At 40.6% G+C, this 26,128-nt stretch overlaps 1 protein-coding gene and 1 non-coding gene across 10 annotated transcripts in view; one reads left to right on the top strand and one right to left on the bottom strand.

The window, feature by feature from the left end:
- Positions 1-26,128, bottom strand: part of NEMP2 (nuclear envelope integral membrane protein 2) — a 369,626-nt gene that overhangs the window by 27,367 nt on the left and 316,131 nt on the right. The window contains exon 1 of one of the 9 annotated variants that reach the window (XM_045868337.3): positions 8,150-8,566. The exons of 7 other annotated variants lie outside the window; for them this stretch is intronic. In XM_045868337.3, the coding sequence (XP_045724293.1) occupies positions 8,150-8,258 (109 nt within the window). In that variant the 5' untranslated portion in view covers positions 8,259-8,566. Of the gene's footprint in view, positions 1-7,161; positions 7,335-8,149; positions 8,567-26,128 lie in introns of those variants that run through there. One more of the 9 variants, XM_054506085.2, reaches the window with a different exon arrangement.
- LOC123840107 (small Cajal body-specific RNA 20) lies at positions 433-535 on the top strand. The gene has a single exon (XR_006789917.1). It is a non-coding gene; the product is annotated as a small Cajal body-specific RNA 20 (non-coding RNA).

Consider the following 26,128-nt stretch of genomic DNA (forward strand, 5'->3'; position numbering starts at 1 on the left):
TGGAGAGATGGTGAGGCCCTTCACCCAGATAAGGAACACTGGAGAAGATGCAAACTTATGCAGGGAGAGGGGGATGAGTTCCATCTGGGACATAACTGAGTTTTGGTTGTGGGACTAAGTGAAGATGGATAGGTCTGCAGCACAGGAGAAATTTGGAGACAGAAGTAGATACATATGTGTGTCTGTGTCTGTGTGTATAAATATATGTGCTTTGTGTGTTATATGTAACATAAAAGTAATATATAACACAACATGACACATATATAATATATATTATATATACATATAATATACATATACATACATATAATATACAGAGGAGGAGAGGCAGGTGCTTCATTAGAGGGTAGATAGCATAAGAAAATTGTAAAGTAATGGGATTGATTTTATTCTGTGGCTGCCTCTGTATCTGAATTTAAAATGAAGTGAGATGCCCTTTTCTCCTCAGTCCGTGCTGAAGGCCAAGATCCGCCCTTGAGGATGGCTGTCAGGGCTGCCACACGCTGGCAGGCTTGTTTTCCTGCCTCAGACATCTGTAGTTGCAAGTTTCCTGCCTCTAGCTCTCCTTGGGTAGTGCCAGGCTCTCAGGAGCTGATCCTGGCCTGCGTTGCCCCACAAGTAGCTTGGCCCCCAGCCTGCCCCACAGGCAACACCTAACAAACACACCTAAACACATAGTCATCTACCACAAAGAGGCCTGTGAGGGAGTGCGGTCTCTCACCTCCTGCCCTCCTACTAAACAATGGCTTTGGCCCCTGGGCATATCATTGGAGGAGGAGAGGGAGTCCAAAAGTGGGGAATTCTGTGGCGGAAGGGGCATCCGAGGCCACCCAACTCATTGCTCCCTGCCTGGATTCGTTCGGGTACCAGCCAGGCCGCGCCATCCATCTCCTCAGAGGCGTGTCTCCCACATAGGATGCCCTACAGGACCGTGAGGTGCGGGGTGGTGAGGAAGAGCCGTGAGTGGGTGCTGGAGGAGGCAGAGCTCCGCAGGCGTCAGGGCGAGGAGGTCAGACCCGACACTTGGTACAGCGGCCGCAAGCACGAGCCCCGCTCCTAAGGGGTTAGCTTTATCGAACCAACAGCTCCGGCTCCACACAGTTGCAAGGGGCAAGTGTTCTATGTTGAAGTGCTTACTTCCATCAGCTCACAAAATCAGGTTTTAGAAAAGTTTTCAAGTGCTGTTTTCCTTCACTAACAAAAGTTCTGAAAGCATCTTATTTTGTTCTAAAAGCAATAAATCACTTTCTGTGAGGGAAAAAAAAAATAAAGTGAACTGAGATGAAAGTCATAAATTCTTCTGGATCCAGGATCGGGTGTCACCACCACATCTGTCAATAGGAAACAGGCACAGAGAATGCTATGGGCACACAGAGAAATGGGCCTTATGCCCATCCCCCATCTCCTCCAAGGAAAGCGTGGTCAGCTGCTCCAGAAAAACCCGCAATGAAGCTAGAACAACCTGCTACACCAAAGTTGGGGAAAGACTGAGTAACTAGTAACTAGTCAACAATTACATCCATTTAGGGAATAATATTGAATAAGCCCACATAGGTCCATGTCCTAGCTAGAAGCATCCTAAGCATTCAACTGGAGAAAGTGAAGACAGACTTGGGGAGAAGACAGCAGAGAATACCCACCAATGTAACTGCATAAAAGTCACGAAGCTACACAAAGCAGGAAAGTCACATGAGAATCCAGTAATTTCCATTGTGACACTGTCAGATCATTTAATCTTTACTCTTAAATTGTGAGGAAATGCATATATTTTTTTAATATACCAACAAATTTGCTGAGTCTGAGAGACTGAGATGCAAATACAAGACTCTAAGAGACAGGTCTCAAAATGGCATGTGAAGGAAGGTCTAGAGGCACTCTGCTAGATTACAGGATACTAAAAATTAAAAATGCATCCCCCCGCATGGCCTGTTTATATACAAGACCAAAAGGAGAATGCAGAACCAGTGTGACCACACAAAGCAACCAATGCTGAAGCGAATTCTTGGGTATATCTGAGATGCAAATGACTCCTGGCCACAGGCTACACAGGGGAGAGGGCACTCCTGGACATCCAAGGGCTGGCAGCTAGTTGTAGAAAAGACAATGTCAAAGGCAGTGTAGAACCTGGGAGCACCTGAGCAACTAAAGCACATTAAAAGCCTTCAGCTAATGAGAGCAGAGGTAGGATAGGAAGAAGGGCTGTGGACCGGTCTTCTGGTATCCCACGTTCTGCCTCTGCAGAGTCTCCTGTGGTGTCTCCGAGCAGGAACAGGGCTACACCAGGTGGCGAGAGTTGACAACTTTACACTGGGGGTCCTCAGTAAAAGAGAGGAATTCCTATTGTTGGAAAGGGAATGCATTCCAACAGGACAGGGAAAGGGGGGAGGCCTCACGTCCACATACCCCAGCAGCCTCAGACCACTGTAAGAACATTAACTTCCAGCCAGTTCTCTCTTCAGGTTTACTCCTAATACCACACTTGTGCTTAATGCTGGGCACCTTTTTTTAAGGGTGGCCGCAGGGCTACTCCCTGCATCGCCTCTCCTAGTGGGCTCCTCTACTTCGAGAAATCAATCCCCATAAGAACAGTGAACTACTCCTCTTGTTAGTGGTGTGACGGAATATCCTCTTTCTGGGACCTGAACTTTGCAAACAAATGCTGCCTTCCAATGAGTTTTTTTTCCACCTGGTCCTAAAACTATCTCCTAAGTCATTTGATATCTGTAACTCTTAAGAGCAAGATGGTGTACTTTAAGTATAGTGCAATAATTTGAATTTAGAAGTAAATGCTTCTCTGTGATCCAAGCCAGTCTCCTTGCACTTGGATTACTGTAATAGCCTTTTAGCTGGTTTCCCTGCTTCCAGAATTGCCCCTACAATGTCCCCCTGCAACCCGTTCTCCAATCAGCATATAGATCTTTTAAAAACATCAATCAGAGCACATCATTTACCTGCTCAAAACTGATTACTTCACACTGCACCCATAATAAAATCCTTCCTCCCTTCCAAGGACCTAGTACCTCTGACATTCTCTCCTCTACTCTTCCTTCTCTCAGCTCCTCAGGCCACACCAGCCCTCCCATCCTCAAGATGCTGAGACATTCCTGCCTCAAGTTTTCCTACTTGCTGATTCCTTGACCTGCAATCTGCGCTCTCCATATTTTGGCAGAGTTTGCTCCTTCTGATAATTTAGGTTTGCCCAAACGTCACCTTCTCAGGAAGGCCTTCTCTGACCCTACTGTCTAAAATGGCACACTCCAACCCCTTTCACCCACTTTCTTCTCACTCTGCTTTATTTTTTCCTCATATTATTATTAGTTTATATTCTGTCTCTCCATAAAATTAGGGACAGCATGTTCATTACCGTATCCCCAGCCTTTAAATATCTGTCTTTTGTATGTGTGTTATAAGTTGAGAGGGTTAGTGGGTTATTTGGGCATGCATAACCGAGACAATGAAAGCCTAGCCAATCTTTGTAAAAGGCTGCTCAGTACCAGTCAGCATCATAAAAGGAGGTGCACTCTGGCCCCCCCCTTGAAGCAACCTGATGTAATCAGATACCCTATCCAGCCTGTGTCACATCCCACCTACAGAGCCCACAGGCTACATCTCCCCCTCACCCTACTCCATCATCAATATACCTTAACTACAGAGTTGAAAGCTGTAATCCTGAAGATCCCTTGGGCTAGGGACCTTCTTCTTTATCCTCCCCCGACACAGAAGGGCAGAGAGAAGCAAGAGACAAGAAGCTTGTTTTTGTTTTACTCATATATAGTACATCAGTGTATTCTGCATAAGGGACCTCTCAGTTAGAAGAAAGGAACTTGCTCTGAATTTCTCCTCGGTCCTCTACAGGATTAAGTAAAGTACAGATGGAGGTAGGCTGCTCTGATATTGATACCTATGGAAACACTACTAAAGGCATGTTGTAAAGTGTTCCCCCTGGAATTCTCCAGAGTGGCCTCTGGCTTTTGAGGTGAAGTTGTTGTCAGATTTACACAATACATGAGACATAACAGACAAGGTATTAGCATTTCATGGTGTCCTCTGGTTACCCTCATTGTTATTAACTTTCTTCAGAGATGAATTTCATTCAATCCACACAAGAACTCCTAAATATCCAAGGAACTAGAAATTCACAGCCACAAGAAACTACAGATCTAGCTTCATGTGAGTTCATATAAACCTTAAGCCATGGGCTAGTTGGGCTAAGCACAAGACAGTGACTGTGACAATCAAGATTGTTATCTAGGCTTCTTCTAGAGACATTTTATTATTCAATTTCTACTTCCTCCATCTCAACCTAAGGGTGGGAAATAGAAGATGTAGCCAGCTGGACTGCTTATCTGAACTCTATCAGCTGTTCAAGCCCTGAAGTCTGGGAAGCTGCCTGCATGTCCGCAGGGGTCATTTACTCACATGACCTCAGTCTTCGCTGGTTCATCCTGCTAAGATGGAACTTCCTGGAGGTAGATGTAGGCAAACCCAAAGATATCACAATGATATCAACAAAACCCCCTCACAGTACAATCTAGAAAACAGAAGGGAATTTCTAGGGATTCAGAAAAATGTACTAATAATCATTCATCTGATCAGAAGAAAACAGTACCTGCCTAGGGACAGCTACTGCTTCCACGTGACGTCGGATATGTTTCCACCCTAGAAGGTGCCCCATAACCTAGGTATTCACTTCCTCAAACCTGATCCCAGAAAGATCTGTAAGTGTAGGCTATCCCAGCTCTGCCTCATCTCCTAAGCACCTAGGTATATCTGCAGGACCAGTCCTGACAAGGCTGCATCTCTAAGCCATGAAAGGATCATCACCTTCTGTAACTCCCTGCAGTCCTCAGAAGGTTCTCTTGATTCTGCAATAAACCTGACTTCTGACTTTCTGGACAATTATGCCCAAACTGCTAAGACAAAGCACAATTATTTATATTACCAAAGGATTAGAGTCAGGGTTACCTTACCCAGTGAGATTCCTTAGTTCATTTTAAATAGCACTCAATTTATAAATATTCAATTAATCGAATTTAAGACTACATAGCTTATATAAAAAAGAGACACATGCGGGGCGCCTGGGTGGCTCAGTCGTTAAGCGTCTGCCTTCGGCTCAGGTCATGATCCCAGGGTCCTGGGATCGAGCCCCGCATCGGGCTCCTTGCTCAGCGGGAAGCCTGCTTCTCCCTCTCCCACTCCCCCTGCTTGTGTTCCTGCTCTCACTATCTCTCACTATCTCTCTCTGTCAAACAAATAAATAAAATCTTTAAAAAAAAAAAAAAGGACACATGGGTTATCACCTGCTTTAACTAATAAATTACATTTAAAATTACTCCTTTTTACCGCTTTTGTCATTTATTAGTTTTCCTAAATGTAAAAGGATATATTTAAGTTAAAGAATTTAGTCATACATAAGGTAAAAATATTCAGTCAAAACTTCAGAAAAGGGCAGGTAATACTTAAGCCTACTTACAGAATATGCCAAAAATAAAAAGCACAAACACTCCTCAAATCTTAGCAGATCTTAAACAACCTCTAACAAAAATATTTCAGCAATGTTCCTTCTAAAAATTTAACCTTTACATGGCCCTCATATGGGAAGAAAATATCTTCAGATGAAACTATAATAGAATAATAAAATGACTTATTAAACTAGACTGCCATTTTCTCCATTTGGCCTATTACTGCTTTTCTTTTGGGATAAGGAGAGGGAAAAAAATAAAAACAGAAAGCAAAACCCGACAAAACTTAGCTCCTGAAAGTGCAAAGGAAGGATTTTTCTAGGTATTATTAGTAAATTTGCATTTTCAAAGGAGTTAGCATGGAGCACCAAAGTTAGATGGTAACTTTTCTATTAACGCTAGTTTTTTTAGCCAGACTTAAATATAAATCTTGATTTTTGTTTCTCCAAGAATGTGCACAGAGAATGAATCTGAAATTAGCACATGCTGATGCAAATTCAGACTGATTTTAACTTCAAGGACTGATTTTTCTTCTCCATAGATGAATGTGAAAGCTGTGGTTTTCCCTATCGCTACAAAGCTCAAGCCTGAGAATTCAATGCAGTGGCCTCAACTACATCCTAAGACAACACATGGTTACTAGGGTCCTCTCCCCTTGGCTGCAAACTATGAATAATAACTCTTCCTTTTAGCCAGCCAACTACCTGCCTCTCCTGTGTCACTTGCCTCTGACTTTCCTCCAAATAGGATGACAGAAAGCTGGCCTGGCTCTGGATGTTCTCTATTTTATGGAAGGGTGTGTGCATTCAAGACAGAATTTTACAACAGTTAAGTATCATCTAATCCAAGCTTCTCATGTTATAAATGCGCCCTATTATGAAAGGAAGTACCAGCTGTTTGATCTCAGTTCATAAAACCACTTTTAGAGCAGCAATGTTCCTTAGACCTAGTCTAGTCCAGAGGTTCCAATGTGGTATCACTGGGACACCACAGGATCTCCACAGCCCGTCCCATAAAGCATATCTGGAATGGCAAGAGTTGCTATAAGGCTACATACGTTGCCATTCTTCTTGGCTCTGGGCTAGAATTTTATCAACTCAGTGTACATCCTGCATGTCTTGGGCAGAACAGTAGTTCTGATAAGCATTTATGTAGCTCTCTGGTTAACAAAATAGAAGAAGTCATAGTTAACACCAAATGTTGTAACACAAACATGAGAAATATTGGGTTAACAGAAGGAAGTAAAAAGGTGAGGAAAATACTGGAAACCACTCCGCAACAGAACAACTTTATTTTACTGACCAGAAAACCATGGCTCATAAGATTATGTACCCGGACCAAGGTAATTCTACAAGTGGGTGGGGGCATGTAATGAATGTCTAGAAGTCAAGGTTCTGGGTGTTGGTCCAGGGCTACTTACAATTTTCTGGCTGCTGCCATGCTCAGAAACCCTCCTTCTTAGACCCATCTGTAATTTACTTTCTCATCAGTATAGACTAGTTACATTTTTCCCTAAGCTTGCCTTTCCTCGTCTATAAAATGGGTATGTTAATGGTACTTACCCTCAGAGGGCTATTATAGGTATTAAATAAATAATTTAAAGCACTTTTAACATTGCCTAGCACTGAGTAAACACCCAACAAATGTCTGTCTGTTCAATGAAAACTGGTATAGAACAGTTCTCCAAAGTGTAACTCACTGCAAGATTCCCATGAGTTGGCAGCTCTGGCCGAATCTGATCGTCGTCTTCATCCTTAGACAAAGAACCCTGATTTCACTGGAGGAGGTGCTATGCCCAGCGTAAAAGACCACACTTGCTTGCCTCCCTTGCAAACAGAGGTGGCCAATGAGATGAAGAGAAGTTGGACAAAAATTCCAGGAAATCTTTTAAAGGAGTTCATGTGGCGGCGGGGGGGGGGGGGGGGGCGCGGGGGGGGTTGTTGCAGAAACGTTAACGTCTTAGCCTATTAGTAGCAGTTCTGGAGTTAGAACTCCTGCCTCCTCCTTCTGTGCCAGGATCTTGAGAGCACTCCACGTACAGGCCATAACAACACTATGAGCAGCTACCATTTCTTGTTTCCTGTGCAACACTGTGCACACGTTAAACATTGCAACAGTCCCGTCAGATACTATCTGTTTTATATGTGACCAGTAGAGTGACTTGGTCAGGGGCCCGGGGATTTCGGTCTAACTCTAAAGCCAAAGCTCATACCCTCTCTTGAGTCCAAAGTAATAGCTATAGAGAGAAATAGTGAGGTTTTCAACATAAATTGATGTACCATACAAAAGTCCTGTGTTGAAAGTCGGGAGACTTTCGGGTGACTAGCTGTGTGACCTCAGACAAATCAAACCACGTGAGGGCTTTGGTTGCTGCTTCTGTGAACGAGGGAACCGGGCGAGACTCTGAACCTTGCGGTTGCTTCTACCAAAATCATAAAAATGTCCAAGTGCCACCAAAGAGACCAGGAAGCCCAAGCAGGCGGAAAGGGAGGTTGGGCCTGCCGCGGGTCCGGCCGCGCCCGCGGGGTAAGCCTGAGGGAACGAGGCAGCGCCCAGCCGGCTCCCTGCTCCTCGCCGCCGCCGGGGCGCAGGCAGAGCGTCGGCGGGGCGCCGGGCAAGCGGGAGAGCGCAGGGAGCCGGCAGCGGGGGCGCGCGGGCGCGCGCCCGCCGCCGGAGCCCACGGTTACCTGACAACGCCGCCGCCGCCTCCTCCTCTCCGCGCACAGCGCCTGCGGGCAGGGTGGACAATGGCGGCAGCCACAGCAGCAGCCACCACCGCCCCGGGGGCGGCCGCATCCCGCCCCGGGACCGGCTCCGCGCCGCTCAGCCGCGGCCCGAGCCTTTGGGGGCCCGTTCGGCTGTTAGTGGCAGAAATGGCGCGGGGTCGACGAGGGGGACGAGGGGGCGGCGAGATCCGCACGCGGGAAAGGCGGAGGCCCCGCCTTCCCGGCGCGGAGGAAGAGTCGGCCCGAAGCTTCTGCCTTAGCCGTCGGCTGTAGGGCCCGGCTGGCCCAGGCCCGCGGGGCTCCCGGTAGCCCTCTCGCGGCCTCTCCCGGCCCCTCCGGGCCTCAGGGCTTCCGGGTCTCGTCTTTCCCTGAGGCGGTTGGGCCGCCCAGTCCCGTCCGTCTCTGGGCCAGGGTGGAAATTGTGGGAGGTAGGGGCCACTCTTCCGCGAATTTGCCTAAAACTTGCTTGGCCCGCGTGTGACCTGCGGGGTTTTAGGGCTCAGTTCGCAGAGGTCTCTTGAGTGATTCTCTGTGAAGGGGAAGACCTTTCAGGAACCCCCTTTTTTACAAATAAAAGTTTATTTTTCCTTTTTTTCATTTTCCTTTTTGTTTGTAACAATAACAAACTGGCAATTTAGTTGCTTAAGTAATACTGACTTGTATGTCTAAGCTCCTAAACACACATTTCAGTATAAGGGGGCTGTAAAACGTTGCATCACCAATATTACATGTCTTAAAATTAGCTTGCATTAAAGAAAAGAAAACTACAGGAAACTGGTGGTTGCCAGAGGGGGTGGGGGAAGGTGGGCAAAATGGCAAAGGGGGTCAAAATGTACAAACTTACAATTATAAATAAGCTCTGGTGATGTAATGTACAGTATGATGACTAAAGTTAACAATACTGCAATGTATATTTGAAAAGTTGCTAAGAGTAGATCATAAAAGTTCTCATACACAAAAAATGTTGTAATTATGTGAAGTGATGGATCTTAATTTATTGTAATGATTATTTTGCAATATATACATATATCATGTTGTACACCTAAAACGAACACAATGTTATATGTCAGTTATTATCTCAATAAAACTGGAAAAAAAATATCTTGGTGGCCTTTATATTGATAATTAGTATAGAACTTGCAGACTTAAGTAAATTATATTGCCTTTTTTTTTTTTTTTTTAAAGAACAGATCTTCCTCAGGCCCTGAAAACCCATTAATGTGATTCAATATTTCATACTAAACATTTACTAGAACAAAAGTTCATTTCCTCTTTTCTAATTCTGGTCTTCTGCTTAGGTACCTCAGAGAAGCCAATTGTGACAGAAATCATCCTCTAAAAATAACTCAGCTTCATTTTCCCCAAAGGTATGAGTAGGACTCACTAACTAGACTTTCCCTGACTTCAAAGTAAGGTTTAACCAATTGTCCTCAAATACCTGGCACCATGTGTACACCCATAGATTGTTCTGGAAGTCCAGAAATCTCCTTATAAGGAACTCTTCAAGGGGATGAGTTTTACAAATAAACTATTAAACTTCCACCTTGTCTGCCCTGAAGACTGTCTCCAGAGAAACAGCAGAGCTCTTGATCCAAGTGTGAGGTGTGCACTTGCTTCTTGCACAACAGCTTTTTTTCCTAACCACATTCATTTTGATTTAGCTTAATTTTGAATGGCATGATGAAAAGTAGCTAAAAGAAACAGGAAGCTTCTTCAAAGATAAATGTGTTTTCCTGCAGCAGTATCTGGTAAAGAGCAGGCAGCAATATAATAAATTAATATTTAAATTGCTATTCATGTAGCATATCTTTAGTAAATATCTGTAAAGAAGCTAAGTCAAAATACCACATTCCTTTCTATAGAATAGTAGTATTTTTCCAGAGATAATAAGAATCTTGGAAGGTGGTAGTTGTCACTGTGGGACAATCATGAGACCTCACCTAACTTCCCAAAAACTTTCTCTGATATGAAAACCTTAAGCTGTTGGGAAGGAGCATAAAACACTACTACCACAGGGCCATGGCAAAGACTCTTATTTCTGGTGGAGAGATAGAAGTGCAAACTCTCTGCCCCTGGGGGAGCAGCAGGAAACACTGGGGTTTAGGGTCCTGAACTGAAATGACAGAGTAGAGGTTGGCAACTTCTGAGAAACCCTCTTTTATTGAAGACATACCACAGAAACAAGGCAGGATTTGTCAGCAATGGGTAAAGGGGGAAGAAATACTGAGAAAGCCCTACCTCTAAGGCTCAGGTACACAGGACTTGCCTAAGACCAAAGCTGACCAGGAGATAGGAGAACCCCTCTTGCCCCACCACAAGCCAAGCACTAGCAACAAGCAACCCTACCCTGTACTGAGGAGGAAAAAGAATGTGGGGAGAGATCCCTCTTTAACACAGACATGCAAGAACTGCTGAAAGCTAAGGGACACTAAGAAAAACTCTCAGCACTCCAGTTTCCACACTAAGAACAAGGTAATAGCACAAAAATTAAAATCCTAGGGTACGGGGCAGCTGTGTGGCTCAGTTGATTAAGCGTCTGCCTTCAGCTCAGGTCATGATGCCGGGGTCCTGGGATTGAGTCCCAGCTCCCTGCTTAGCCGGGAGTCTGCTTCTCCCTCTCCCTCTGCCCCTCCCCACTGCTTGTGCACACACACACTCTCTCTCTGTCAAATAAATAAATCTTTTTTAAAAAAATCCTGTGGTACATCAAAGGATTTATTGTTATAATAAAAATAAAATCCAAACTCAGCTCACCTCTTGACTAGATTGATTTAATCACCTACATTTCTAATCTGACAGAAGAAGAGGCATACTTGTTTCTGGGTATAAATATTTTTTACCTCAGTTCCTCTACAAGATATCCATCATTCAATTAAAAATTACAAGACACCCAAAACAGCAAAGAAAAAAAAATCCATTATTAAAGAGCTTAAAGCGGGCGCCTGGGTGGCTCAGTTGGTTAAGCGACTGCCTTCGGCTCAGGTCATGATCCTGGAGTCCCGGGATCGAGTCCCGCATCAGGCTCCCTGCTCAGCAGGGAGTCTGCTTCTCCCTCTGACCTTCCTCCCTCTCATGCTCTCTGTCTCTCATTCTCTCTCTCTCAAATAAATAAATAAAATCTTGAAAAAAAATAAAAAATAAAAAATAAAAAAATAAAGAGCTTAAAGCAATCAACAAAGCTAGATTCAAAAATGATCCACATGTTGGGCTATGATTAATATGTTAAAGGATCTAGTGGAAAAGGTAGATAACATGTGTGAATATATATAAAATTTCAGCTGAGAGATGGAAATTATTAAAAATGTGAAATGGAAATGCTAGAAATTAAAAGCACATTATTAGAGATGAATAACTCCTTCAGTGGGCTTAGCAGAACACTGGACATGGCTGAGAAAAAAACAGTGAACCTGAATATAGGTAAATAGAAATTATCCATACTGAAATACAAGGAAAGAATTTTAAAGAAAGAAAGAACAGAACAACCAAGATCTGTGAAATAATATCAAGTGGTTTGATAAACATACGTTGGAATCCCAAAAGGAGGTGAGAGGAAGAATGAGACAGGGGAAATATTTTATGATACAAAGCTGAGAATTTTCCAAAATTAATGAAAACAGAAGATAAGAAAATCTTAAAGACAGCCAGAGAAAAATGATACACTGCAGAGGGCTAAAACTTACAGCAGACTTCTTTTTTTTTTTTTTTTTAATTTATTTGTTTGACAGAGAGAGATAGTGAGAGATAGTAAGAGCAGGAACACAAGCAGGGGGAGTGGGAGAGGGAGAAGCAGGCTTCCCGCTGAGCAGGGAGCCCGATGTGGGGCTCGATCCCAGGACCCTGGGATCATGACCTGAGCCAAAGGCAGACGCTTAACGACTGAGCCACCCAGGCACCCCTTACAGCAGACTTCTTGTTAGAAACTGCATAAGTGACATTTTTGAAGTAGTAGAAGAAAGAATACCATCAATCCAGAATTCTATACCCAGTTATAATATCTTTCAAAAAAATTGAAGGCAAATGAAGCTTTTTTTCATTTCCAGTAGACTTTCACTATAAGAAATGTTAAAAGAAGTTCTTCAGGCAGGAAGAGTATTATAGCAGATGGAAATTTGGATCTACACAAAGAAATAAATAGCTCTAGAAATGATAGAAGTGAAAGTAAATATAAAACTTTTTATTATTGTAATCACTTTAAAAGATGTGTCTAAAGCAAAAATAGTTGCAATGCACTGTGGGACTTATATGTAGAATTAAAATGAGTGACAGTACAACAGAGGATGAAAGGAAAGAAATGGAAGTATACTATCATAAAGTTCTTTCACTATACCTAAGGTGATATAGTAATTCTTGAAATTAGACTGTGATAAACTAAAGATGTGTGTTGTAAACCTTAGATCAACCACTAAAATCTTTTAAAAAGAGGTATAACTAAAAATCCAACAGTGGAAATAAAATAGAACAATAAAGTATTTCAAAAGAAGGTAAGTATATAGGGGGAAAAGGGATAAAGAACAAATTGACAAATATAAAACAACTTAAAAAATGGTAGGTCTAAATCCAACCGTATCAATAATAACATTAAATATAAATGAGTCAACATCTAATTAAAAGGCAGATGTCAGATTGGATAAATAAGCAAAAGCTTATTTACATGCTATTTACTAGAAATACACCTGAAGTTTAGAGATATACTTAAATAGGTTAAAAAGAAAAGGATGGGAAATGATATGCCATAAAAAAAAAAACCACCAATCAAGGGGCACCTGGGTGGCTCAGTAGTTAAGCATCTGCCCTCAGCTCAGGTCATAATCCCAGGGTTCTGGGATCGAGCCCCGCACTGGGCTCCCTGCTCCACTGGAAGCCTGCTTCTCCCTCTCCCATTCCCCCTTCTTGTGTTCCTGCTCTTGCTATCTCTCTCTCTCTCTCTCTCTGTCAAATAAATAAATAAAACCTTAAAAAAAAAAACACCAATCAAAAGAAAGTTGAGTCGCTATATTAATATCAGATGAAGTAGACTCAAGAATAAGTAATACTACCATTAATTCAGTAGGTCTAGGGTAGGGCCTGAGATTTTGCATTTCTAACAAACTCACTAGTGGTCTGAGGACATCTTAAACAGCAAGTCTTAGAACACTAGGCTCATAGAAAATTGACAGAATGAGGGCAGATGGAAGGAATCCAAGTTCAAATAGTTTGGAAAATACAGCTTACTGTATTATCCCTTATAGACATTCACAATGACAAATAGCATATTAAAGACTTAAAAATTCCTGGGGTGTCTGGGTGGCTCAGTCGGTTAAGCATCTGCCTTCGGCTCAGATCATGATCCCAGGGTCCTGGGATCGAGCCCTGCATCGGGCTCTCTGCTCAGTGAGGAGCCTACTTCTCCCTCTCCCTCTGCCTGCCACTCTACCTACTTGTGCTCTCTCTCTGTCAAATAAATGAATAAAATCTTTTTAAAAATAAATTAAAAAAAATTTTTTTAAAGACTTAAAAATTCCTGTAGTGAAGAAATTTGCAGTAGGCAGCCTTTAGGATGGCCTCCAATGATCCCCTTTATTTATTGGTATTCATGCCCTTGTATAAGCTCCTGTTCTTGAGTGTGGGCTAGAAATACTGATTGTTTCTAATGAAGAGTATATGGCAGACATGGTAGGTCATTTCCAAGATTAGGTTATAAAAAGACTGCAGCTTCTATCTTGAGTGTTCTCACCTTCTCTGGGATCACTCTCACTAGGGAAGCCAGTTACCATGTTGTGAGGCAGCACTGTGGAGAGACCCATGTGAATGAGCAGATCTTCCCCAACAGAACTTTGAGATGTTTGTAGTGCTGGCCAATGCCTTGATTGTAGCTCTTGAGAGACCCTGAATCAGAACCACCTAGTTAAGCTGCTCCTATATTCCTGACCCTCAAAAACTATGATATAGTAAATTATGCTAAGTAAGTTTTTATCCTACTAATACTGTGTTGTTTCCATCACGATCTCTTTTGGATTGAGGAATTCTGGGTGAAACATTTGGTTTACACATACACTACGCCAAAATTTAAGCCTGATAATTGTTCTCAAATAAAATCCATTAATATCCCATGCATACACAGTTTAGAAAACACTACACTTAATCTTTTGTAAAGTCTTATTTTAAAGTCAAGCTTTAGCTGTATAAAGAGCTTTAGAGGTGAGCACCACACCTAAGCTTTCTGGCCATAATGGAATGAGCCAAAAAACCACAAAAACCAAAAAAACAAAAACAAAACAAAACACCAAGGAGAAGGAAAAGGAGAAAAACAGAATTGAGAGTGTGGTCAGACTCATAGGTTCTTTGACATCATCATGGAACATTGCTTCCTTCCCATGAGAAGCAGATGGGTTTAACAAACTGTGATTATTGCAGTGTATTATTTTTAAGTTACACCAGCATTTGTGTGCATCCTTCTAGGAGATGAAATATACTCATTAATCAAACCAAACCAAACCAATCCAAAACAAAACCCCCTATAAACAGCAGAATCTTCTGTTCAAAGCTCCTGGGATATTATGCAGGCTTGCTTTCTATCTTTCCATTAGAAAATAGAGGGCGCCTGGGTGGCTCAGTTGGTTAAGCGACTGCCTTCGGCTCAGGTCATGATCCTGGAGTCCCGGGATCGAGTCCCACATCGGGCTCCCTGCTCGGCAGGGAGTCTGCTTCTCCCTCTGTCCCTCCCCCCCTCATGCTCTCTCTATCTCATTCTCTCTCAAATGAATAAATAAAAATAAAATCTTTTAAAAAAAAAGAAAATAGAGAAAAAGTTTGTCCATCAGTGAATCGGTGAAGTGAGAGAGTTGTAGTTGGAATTGCCATTAAACTTGCCAAGAGGATGCAAAAACAATTATCACTAGATTATAACACCAGCACAGAAATTTCTACACCAAAATGGGTGATTGAAAAAGGACAAAATTCATTGCCTCTTGAAGCGGTTGCCCAATTGTGCCACAGATCTTAGCTGTGGACTTTTGGTAAACAGCCCATGTCCACATCTAAGATGGAATGAAGCACCATAGCTTGTGGGATCTGGATCTCCTAGATAATGAAGAAGTTGGCACTTTTGCCAGAATGCTGTTGGTGTGGGTAATAAGTAAATGTTTAGCATTGTGAATGCAGATTCCCAAGACAAACCCTCTGGAGACTGGTCCAGTTCTTCTGGGGAAAGCCCAAAATGTACCTTCTTAATATGTACCCCAAGTGATTCAAAAATCATTAGAAATAAACTTTGAGTTTTACAAGTTTCATGCTTGACAGGAAGTAGCTTTTTCAGCAAGTTTGTAACCACAGCTAAAATATTGTGTGTATGTACCTTATGTAATTCATATTGCTAGAATATGATATATTTTTGAAAAAAATGTTTAATAAAGAGCTTCCTTAATATTATTTTAGTGACCTGAGTTTTTTAATTCCATTCGACTATCTCCACATGGTGTGAAAAAGATTATAATTCAATTTTCAGCCTCTTCATTTTTATTTCTAGAGTTCTTGTTCTTCATAACTAATTAATTTTCTGTAGCTGTCATAGGGTTATAATCAGTCATTATGAATCAGATGTAAAATTTAGCTCATGTCAGAAATTATTTAGGAACTTTCACTTGGTTTCTAGGTAGGTAGAACATTTAATTAAATGAATTAGAATAAAATAAAGTTCTACTACTTTGTGTTCCTTCATAAAGAAAGAATTAGTCTGTTACTGCAATGATACCTGCCAATGCCATAAAGATTACAGAGGTTATATGTCATATGTCTTTTTTTTAAAAATTCCCATTTTTGAATTTCACATAAAGAGAGAGGGGAAAAAAAAAAAAAAAAACAACGAACAACAGCAGGCTGTTCAAGACCTCTCCATAAAGGAAAAAAGTAAAAATAATAAAAATTGACTCATTGGATCATGTTTTTCTTCGCATATTTCATTTACGAAATATTTTGAAATTGACTTGCCATATACTAGTTCGATAATTTTAGTAATAAGTCATGTCAAAACTAAAAGAGAGATAGCTTTTCAGTATGAATAAATGATGTTGGGGAGGATTAGAATAAAGATAATTTGTAAGAAAGATAGCATGTCCTCTATACTAAATTACTAAAGCTCGTTGTAAAAAATAATTGGTCAAATTCAATTCAAATCTTTCAATTCAAATAGAGAGATGCAGAATTCTTTAAAGTAGTGGTTGTCAAATTTTGGTGTGGGTAAGAGTCCCATCTCCAAATATTCTTATTCAGTAGGTCCAGTGTATGGCCTGGGAATCTACATTGGTAATTCTGAGGCAAATAGTTTTGACCATACTGTATTAGTGGTAGAAAAAATATTCAAAAGTGATTGATGGTTAGTTGATGATGGCTAGAAAATAGTATCTAAGGGGAAAAAAATGACATATTTGGTTAATCTGAAAAAAAGAAGATTGAAGAGTTACAGCTTTCTAAGAGTTAATTTAAGGAACTAGGATACAGAAAACTGGTAACCAGTTACTATGTTTTCAAAGACAAGAGCAATCTTTCACCTGGACACGGTCCAGTCCTACCATTCCACATCACTTGATTCCTAAACAAATTCTATCAAAGTTTTCTTTGCTGCCAACACACCCTTGGGAAGCATTTTAATCAGCCGTTCTCTACAATTAATCTAGGTCTTCCCCTCCCCCAACTGGAGTAATTTCTATTAAAACGATTATAGTGAAATAATTATATTTCAAAATCTATTTTTCTTTCATGGAAAGCTGTAAACTGCAGATATCCTTTTAGTTTAAATTCCTTAATTGTCTTCATCGATCATTTATTGACAATGAAAAAGATTTGTATATGATTCAGGAGCCCTTCAATTCAGTTAAAACAGGGATTTTTCTCTTCTTGCTTTCAGTTCTTGATCACGCACTTACTTCAGAATGCCCCTGGTGGTCACAGTCTATTCGGAAAATTCTTCAATCTATTTCATGTGTTTTTGGAAAGAACTCAAATATTTTTTAAAAAGGGCATGTAGGGGCTGAGAAATGAAGATAAATATAACAGTCTCAGATTTTGTTCTTCTGCTTGTATGTTGTCTCTCTGTCTCTCTCTCCCTCTCCAAATCAGATCTAAATAGCCTATCTATATTTCCAATATTGCTGTCTCTTTGCATTCTATATCTAGAATATATACATCTGGCTAGATCTAAGTATATTACGGAGTTGTTATAAAGATTTTTGACTTCCCTTATTTTTCCAGGATGTTATTGTTGATCATGGGAGTGGAAAGAAAGTGTAAGCAACTGTTGGGAAGAAATTTATAATGTTTTATTTATAATAAACATAATATTTTATTTATGAAATATAAATATTTTATTTATCTAAAAAAATTGACATGAGAGTCTACCTGTTCTGAATGGTTTCTATAACACAATCATAATTTCTAGATTAGTCATGTGTCAGTAGAGATTATGGAAAGTGGAAATAATTCAATTAATATACCTCTAATTTTTGCTAATGTTATTAATCCTATTTTACCTGTAAAGTCTATCTACCTAACATTAGATATATTTTGCTTACATTAATCAAAGTCTATAAAGCTAGGTGAAAAAAATTATTATTATTTAGTACATTTCAGTAACTTTCCCCCACACTCATTTATATTTCTTTGCTGTGATTTATAGGCCCTGTCCTTACTGACAGGGTCAAAACTCCATCTATGTCTTAAACAATGAAGACATTTATTATGTCACATGGAAGTAAGTCCCAAGGCAGGTTAATTCAGCAGCTTGAGCATGCTATCAAGGTCTCAGACTGTTTTCAGCTTTCTACTCCACCACTCTTAGCTTGTTGGACTTTGTCCGTAACTTTTCTCCTCATAACTGAAAAGGGCTTGCCATTGTCTCCGATCCTGGGTCCTCACACACCTGTGACCCAAGGCAGGAGGCACCAACTCCCCTTTCATCTCTTGAATAGGGAAGTGAAGCCATTCTTAGAAGCCCTTCCCTCCACCCTCTCGACAGACTCCTTGCTGGTCCTATTAGAAGTGACTAGCCCAGGGTGCCTGGGTGGCTCAGTTAGTTAAGCATCTGCCTTCAGCTCAGGTCATGATCCCAGGATCCTGCATCTGGCTCCCTGCTCAGTGGGGAGCCTGCTTCTCCCTCTCCCTCTGTCCCCTACTTGTGCTTGCTCGATCTCTCTCAAATAAATAAACTCTTTTTTAAAAAAAGAGAAAAGGAGAAGAAGAAGTGACTAGCCCATGCCCTTGCTAAATGGGGTGGAGTGAATGTCTGGCATTTTCAGCCTCCATGGTGGGAAGGGTATCATAGAAGACAAAGACTGGAATAGCAATAGACAGGGAAAAAAATTGCTACGGTGATATTTCTGAGAGTTCCCAAAAGCCTTTGGAGCCTTCTGAAAATGGTAGCTGAAATTTATGCTGACTTAATAAATGAGTTTTATTCCTTATCCTAAACTTTGATGAATGTATTTTCCTTTAGAAATTTACTCATTGACTCAAAATGGGAGTTGCTTCTATATCAAGTTAAGTATTTTTCCTACTATTGCTCTTGTTTAGGAGATTCACATAACATCTTTATTCTAAAGCACTGGATTTCCTAAATAACAAATATTTCCTATTCTTAAATAATGATAGAGAATAAAATTAGACAAATGGGTTATAATAGGGAAAGTAAGGAGACAGTAATAGGAATGGTAGGAAAAGAAAAAGGTAAGGAAAAAAAGGAAAGGTAAAGTAGACTGAGCAGTGACTGTTCTGGATGGTATAATGTGAGAGAGTTCAGTTAACTAGGTCATTTGCCACTTGAAATGATGGGCAGGGTAAGCCTTTAAGACTCTGGAAGAAATAGAAGGAAAGGAGGAGGGAGTTAACTCCTTTTTCAGGCATGCATTCTGCAAGTTAGAATTTGTCTGTCCTAACCACATTGCAGGTGTTTCCCTGGAAATGCATGTTTATATAGGTTGGCATTCCTTTTTCTTTCTTCTTTTCACTTAAAGATATTTTGCCTAACAATGATGCTTAAAATCATTCATCTAAATATTTAAGGCTCTTAACTTGTTTTAACAATAATTAAAGCTAAACCCACTAATATTTCTTGGATTTGTTTTAGGATTGAGAGGTTACACTTCCTGCTTTCCATTTTCCCATTTCACCTGGTTCTTTATTGCCTTTTCCTAGTTTTCCCCCTTTCTACTCTTTGCCAGATACTATAATCACCAGAAATATTATAGGTTCTTTTTAACACTTTATCAATCTTGAATAATACCAGAGAGAATCTTGTTGAAATTCTCCCTTTGTTATGATAGGTATCCTTTATGTTAAATAGCTTTTTATTGTTTTAATCCTTACATCTATTGTAAAATCAAAGTATAGAAAGCAATACAAAATGAATGTATACCCTAATGAGTTATTTATCATAAGGCAAACATTCTTGCAGCCAACCCCCAAATCAAGAAATAGAATTTTCCAGCTATTCCAGAAGGCCTCCATGTCCTTCACCAATTTCAAACCATCTACCTCTCCCCGAAATACCCACCATCCTAATCTTTATAGTATTTATTTCCATGAGCTCCTTTATAGTTATATGGTGGAAGTGCACCTCCATAAACATTATATTTCTGCCCATTAAATATTTTTAATATATCTTTTATTTTTTTATTTTTTAAGATTTTATTTATTTATTTATTTGACAGAGAGAGACACAGCGAGAGAGCGAACACAAGCAGGGGGAGTGGGAGAGGGAGAAGCAAAGCTTCCTGGGGAGCAGGGAGCTCGATGCGCAGCTTGACCCCAGGACCCTGAGATCATGACCTGAACCGAAGGCAGATGCTCATCAACTGAGCCACCCAGGCACCCCTTAATATTATCTTTTAAATCTCATTCTACATGTTCATCGTTCCACCATGTGGAGGTGTTTTCATACTCACGGAGCAGTGTGGCATGTTCCTCTGTCCTGGGTATTTCCTGAAAACTGGCAGCTAGATTCAGAAGCATCACTGAACTTGGGTTTTATCTCTTTGGGCAAGATGATAGATTGTGTTGTGTTCTTTCCTAAGGAGGCATATGATGTCTGGTTGATTCTCTTTTTTGTGATATTATTAACTGTTGATGTCTGAATCCATTAACTCCCTTGGAGGTTGCAAAATGGTGATATTCAAATTCCATTACTTCTTTTTCACTTATTGGTTGGAATACTTTTATAAGGAGATACACGTCCTTATCTACTATTTGATTACTCAGTGGTACACAGTTCATAAAGAAAAGGTAGGACAAAGTACTTGGTTCTTTCCTTTTATTTACTAGTTTTTAAGAGAATAAACTGGTTTTTTATTCTCCCCTGAAGGTGACTTTTTTTTTTAAAGATTTTATTTATTTGACAGAGAGACAGCTAGAGAGGGAACACAAGCATGGAGAGAGGGAGAAGCAGGCTTCCCGCTGAGCAGGGAGCCCGATGTGGGGCTCGATCCCAGGACCCTGGGATCATGACCTGAGTCAAAGGCAGCCACTTAACGAGTGAGCCACGCAGGCACCCCTGAAGGTGACTCTTTAAAAAAATCTTATCATGGGCGCCTGGGTGGCTCAGTTGGTTGGGCGACTGCCTTCAGCTCAGGTCATGATCCTGGAGTCCCGGGATCGAGTCCCGCATCGGGCTCCCTGCTCGGCAGGGAGTCTGCTTCTCCCTCTGACCCTCCCCCCTCTCATGTACTCGCTCTCTCTCATTCTCTCTCTCTCAAATAAATAAAAATAAAATCTTTAAAAAAAAATCTTATCATGAACTCACGATTTCAACATATTTGATAAGGTTTCAATCAATAGCAATTACTTCTTCTCTTTTGAAGCTCAAATTGTCCTATCTTTGGCCAATAGGATTCTTTTCAGGTTGGCTTCTGAGCCCTTTTGACATACCATACTAATTTTTGATAACTTCTTTGGTATTTGGTATCAGCTGTCCAGGTTCGTCCTATACTTGTCTTGCCCCAGACATGGAATCAGTCATGTTTCCGTAAGTCCTGATTTCTTTTACAGTTTCAAGATCACAATCTAGGTGCTAATGCCCTATTGCTCCAGGGATGGTTCTTGTTTCAGAGCCTTTTCAGTAGCAAAGCTAGGAAATCTATCTATCTATTGATAATTGTACCTATAGACATAATTTTACAGATAAATATACCTACCATACTGATATTTCCAATTAAAGTTCAGAAACTATGGGGTTTTATAATTTGCCTTTTTTATGCTTTTACTACATCTGTATCTCTTTTCCTCCGTAACAAGACTTCTGGTTCCCAAGGATACAATAGATGACGGAATTAGAATATCTCATAATTACTCATACACATTGTACACATGACAGGCTCAGAATAACAACACACATATTACTACCACAATATAATTACAAAGAACAGCTTAAAATATTTTTTATATGTTCTCCCCACTCTCGCTCAGTTTTTTATAGTTGCACTATTTCTACATTATGCAAGAATATAGCTTTTACATATTTATTGTCTTTTAATTCTCATTGAATATTATCTTCAGATAACTGTGTTTTACCATATACCTCTAATCATTTTGTCTAAAACTCATCCTCTACTAGATTCTTCAGGAAGGGCTAATGAAAACAATATTCTCCAAGTTCTTGCATTTTGGTAACTGTTGTTCCATGCCTTTTATGGTTGAAAGTCAGTTTTGCAGGATATAAAATCCTCAGTTCACATTTTATTTCTTGTGTCTTTTTTTTTATTTATTTATTTTTAAAGATTTTATTTATTTATTTGACAGAGAGAGACACAGCGACAGAGGGAACACAAGCAGAGGGAGTGGGGGAGGGAGAAGCAGGCTTCCCGCAGAGCAGGGAGCCTGATGCGGGGCTCGATCCCAGGACCCCGGGATCATGACCTGAGCCAAAGGCAGACGCTTAACGACTGAGCCACCCAGGCGCCCCTCTTGTGTCTTTTAAATATGTTATTTCATTTCCTTCTGGCATAAAGTATAGCTGTCAAGATAAAAACTGATGATGATCTAATTTTCTGCCCTGTAAGTTACTTGGTGGTTTTGACTGCATACTCAATGGAATATTTTCTTTTTTTAAAGTTCATTCATTTTACTAGAAATAAGTCTTGGTATTGATTGTTCTGGGTCAATATTCCCAGCTACATAGTGTGCTTTTTCAATACGTAATTTCACATTGTTTCTTAAATTTAAGGAAAGTTCTCTTTAATTATTTGTTTTGTCCCCTGTTTTGCATCTCTTCTTCAAAGATTCTGGTTACTTGTTTTTTGAATCTTTTTTGTCCATCTTCACTACTTGTCACTTTCTCTCAAATGTTTTTTAACTTATATTTTTTTAAACCTTTGGTCCTTTTTATATTTTATTTCTCTTAAGGCATAATCTGTTTAATTAGATTTGCTCTTGTGTTCCTTCTAATTTAGCATTGCTTCTGAATTTTTTTTTTAACTTCTAATTGTCTCCTGAGTTCTATCACCTCAGTTGCAGTGTTTTTAAATTTTCCAAGTTTTAACAATTTTGATTAATGTTTTCATTTCATGTCTTGTATCATTTTCTTAATGTATTTTAGCTTCTCTTGAGATAGAAAGTTATAGTTTTGATTTGTTCTGTGTATCTCTTTCTGGCATAGGGATATTATCCTACTCATTAATTTTCTTAGAAATAACTTTGCAAAGGATTTGGCCTCAGTACTTTTTTGTTTCTAAGCTGAAAATAATAAAAGTAAAATTCTTATTGCTGTGTAAGAGGAGGTGTGTTTACACAGTGTTTTCACATATATTACCTCATTTCATCCTCAAAATAACCTTAGGGAGGTATTGTTATTATGAGTCCTACTCTTCAGAAGAAATTGAACTTAGAGGACTTACATGACTTGATTTAAGATTTTAGCAGGCAGGACTCTATAGGTAAAAGGTTTACTCTTCCACCGAGGGCTCAGCTTTGGAGAGATCCCTGAGTAGCTTGCTGCAGGCAATGGAACCTGCCTAGGTTTTATTTATATATATATATATATATATTTATTTTATATTTATATAAAATATATTTATATATATATTTATATTTATATATATATATATGATTGATTGATTTATTTATTTGAGAGAGAGAGAGAGAGAGAGAAAGTGGGAGGGGGGCAGAGGGAGAGAATCCTTAAACAGACTCCGTGCTGAGTGGGGAGACCAGTGCAGGGCTCGATCTCTTGACCCATGAGATCATGACCTAAGCCAAAACCAAGAGTCTGATGAAAGAAAAAAGAAAAAGAATAAATTCCATTTGGAAGTGATTCTGAAGTACATGCAAGAGATCAATGCTTAACCAACTGAGCCACCCAAGAGCCCCATACCAATCACATATTTCTTGAGGACCCATGCGGTGACAGATGCTGCAGCTGGATCTCTCTCACAGTCTGGTTAAGAGCCATGTCTAGCACCTTAGAGCCTGTAAGTGACAGAGTGGCACCTGAACCTAGGACTCTAGACCCCTTGGTTTGCTTTTTTTCCTGTTAGCTAACATCAGTTTCAGCAGTGTGCTTTGTGTGACCTGTGGCACATTGAGTACCTCCATGTGGCATCACGTATATACCTGCGTGTTGTTGGACAGGAGTAACTTGGGTTCGTGGTAGACGTGAAAGGACAGTGCCAGAGCATTTCTCGTGCTTGCGGCCGTGCTTCTCTGATATTTACAGGAGAACCCTGTTCCAAACCTTTGGGGAGTCTTCATTACATCCTAATATTTTACCTTAAAATTCATGCAACTTTTAAATTTTACTTGGCAATACATCTGTGCTATTTGAATACAAAACTAGTTTCCATACTATTTGCCAACAAATAAAATTATTGCTATTTCTCCAGTGGCTCTCTTAGTACCTCCTGGCATATAACCATGTCCTCCTAAAGTTCCCCAGTTCAAAAGCTTGATAGGAAGTGGAAGAAGTAGGCTGCAGCTCTATCATGGGAGTTTGAAGATTTTGCTAAATATTTGAACTTTATTCTCTAGACACTGAGAAGCCAATGAAGCAAGAAAGAAACTGACCTGGTCAATTTTGTGTTTTAGAGGAATGTCTTTGACCTTTTATGATCATCATCTATAGTAAGAAATACATTTTACATGGTGATTCATATGCACAGTATATATATGTGGAATATATAATACATATACATATGTGTATATTTATGTGAAGGTATATATATATGAGACAATTCACTAAATTGGTTTCACAACCGCTCGTAGATTGCACCTCACAATTTAAAAAAAAAAATATTTTGGTGGCAATATGGAGGAAGGGAGACAGCAAAACCACTCAAAGTGCAAATAGGTCAAGATAATCAGGATATAAAGCAAGGCAGTGGCTGTGGGGATAAAGCTAGAATCCACAGAAATTGGTTGCTAATTGCCCAGGAAAGTGATTTGGGGTTTCTGGTTTGAGTGAATATCCATCCTATTTACTGAGACTAGGAAAACAAAAAATACAAGTTTAGAAAGAAAAAGAATAAATTCCATTTGGAAGTGATTCTGAAGTACATGCAAGACTAGTAGGTAGTTGGGTAGGAGAGTTGGAACTCAGGAAGGAGATGTGAGTAGGAGAGAAAGATCTGGGACTCTTGAGCATAGAGGTCTTAACTGAAGGCAGGGGAATGGGGACAAAATTGCCAGGATGAGTGGAAAGAGTCAAATGAGAAGAGGGCCAAGGACAGAACCCTGAAGAGAGCACCTTCATTTAAAAGGAGGGCAGTGGGGCACCTGGGTGGCTCAGTCGGTTGATCTTTGGCTCAGGTCCATGATCTCAGGGTCATGAGATCGAGCCCCACATTGGGCTCTGTGTGGGACTCTGTGCTGGGTGTGGAGCCTGCTTAAGATTCTCCCTCTCCTTCTGCCCCTCCCACCCTGCTCCCGCACGCACACTCTCTCTGGCTCTCTAAACAAACAAACAAACAAGCAAATGGAGGGCAGAACAAGAAGAGCCTGCAACAGAAACTGTGAAGCAGAGGGGAGAGTAGAGGGTCGCCTGAGCCAGGGGAAGAGAATTTTCAAGGAGGGAGTGGTCAGCAGTGTCCAATGCCAGAGGAAGGTCTAATAAGATACAATTTAGCAATTAGAAGGGCATTATACCTTGAGAGGTATAATAATTACACCTTGAGAGATAGCAACAAAATGGGGTAGTAGGTTAGGCAAGCAGTCATAAATGCTTAGCAGGGAAGCATCCTAAAAAATTATAGGTAGTCCTGGGAAGTGGGTGGAGAAGGGTACCCTGATCCCTGATAGAAGGTCTGGGAGTAGGTGAGGTTTGGTTGCTTCAGGGAGGTAGTTGGCACCCAGAAAAGCTGAAAACAAGTTGCAGGATTGTCTGCTCAGGGACTCAGGGGCCCGTCACCAGTTTCTGAAAAGGAGGCTGGTGCCAATGAGACAGGAACTGCACCCTAAGGGGATGACCTCGTAGCCAGGTGTCCAACTGTGGCTGAGGCACAGAGATGTAGGCAGCTGCTGACTCTGGTGGACACTGTGTGGGCCAGACTCAGGACATAGGGCAGAACGTTCAGAGCCAAATGAGAAGGCAGGTGACTTAACTACTGAGTCCTAAGAGTGTTCAGACAAGAACTGCTGCCATTTTTTCAGCCTGGAAGGAACAGTGAATTGAGGTAGGAGTCAAGCAGTCCCTGCCGCTGGGACAGGAATGCTTTAGAGGGTTGGGAGAAGTGGGCAGAGGCAGGTAAGGAATTCAGTGGCTGCGGGCTAGTGGCCACCATCACACCATACTTGTCCCTCCTTTACCCAACTGCCTACATATACCGCCCTCCTCAAGTGCTCATTGAACCGGTTTGAGCATCTTGCTGCTCTCTCCTTCTTAACATGTTGAATCAAATCCTTCTACATATTCATTTACTATTTGCGTGTTAGTCATTTTCTCTTTTTGAGAATTATACCCTAACAGTACACATAATTCAAAATTAAAGA

Source organism: Mirounga angustirostris, unplaced genomic scaffold (assembly GCF_029215605.1).
Source record: "Mirounga angustirostris isolate CCGP_5_RB_7025 unplaced genomic scaffold, mMirAng1.0.hap1 SCAF_3, whole genome shotgun sequence".
NCBI classification, from domain to species: domain Eukaryota; kingdom Metazoa; phylum Chordata; class Mammalia; order Carnivora; family Phocidae; genus Mirounga; species Mirounga angustirostris.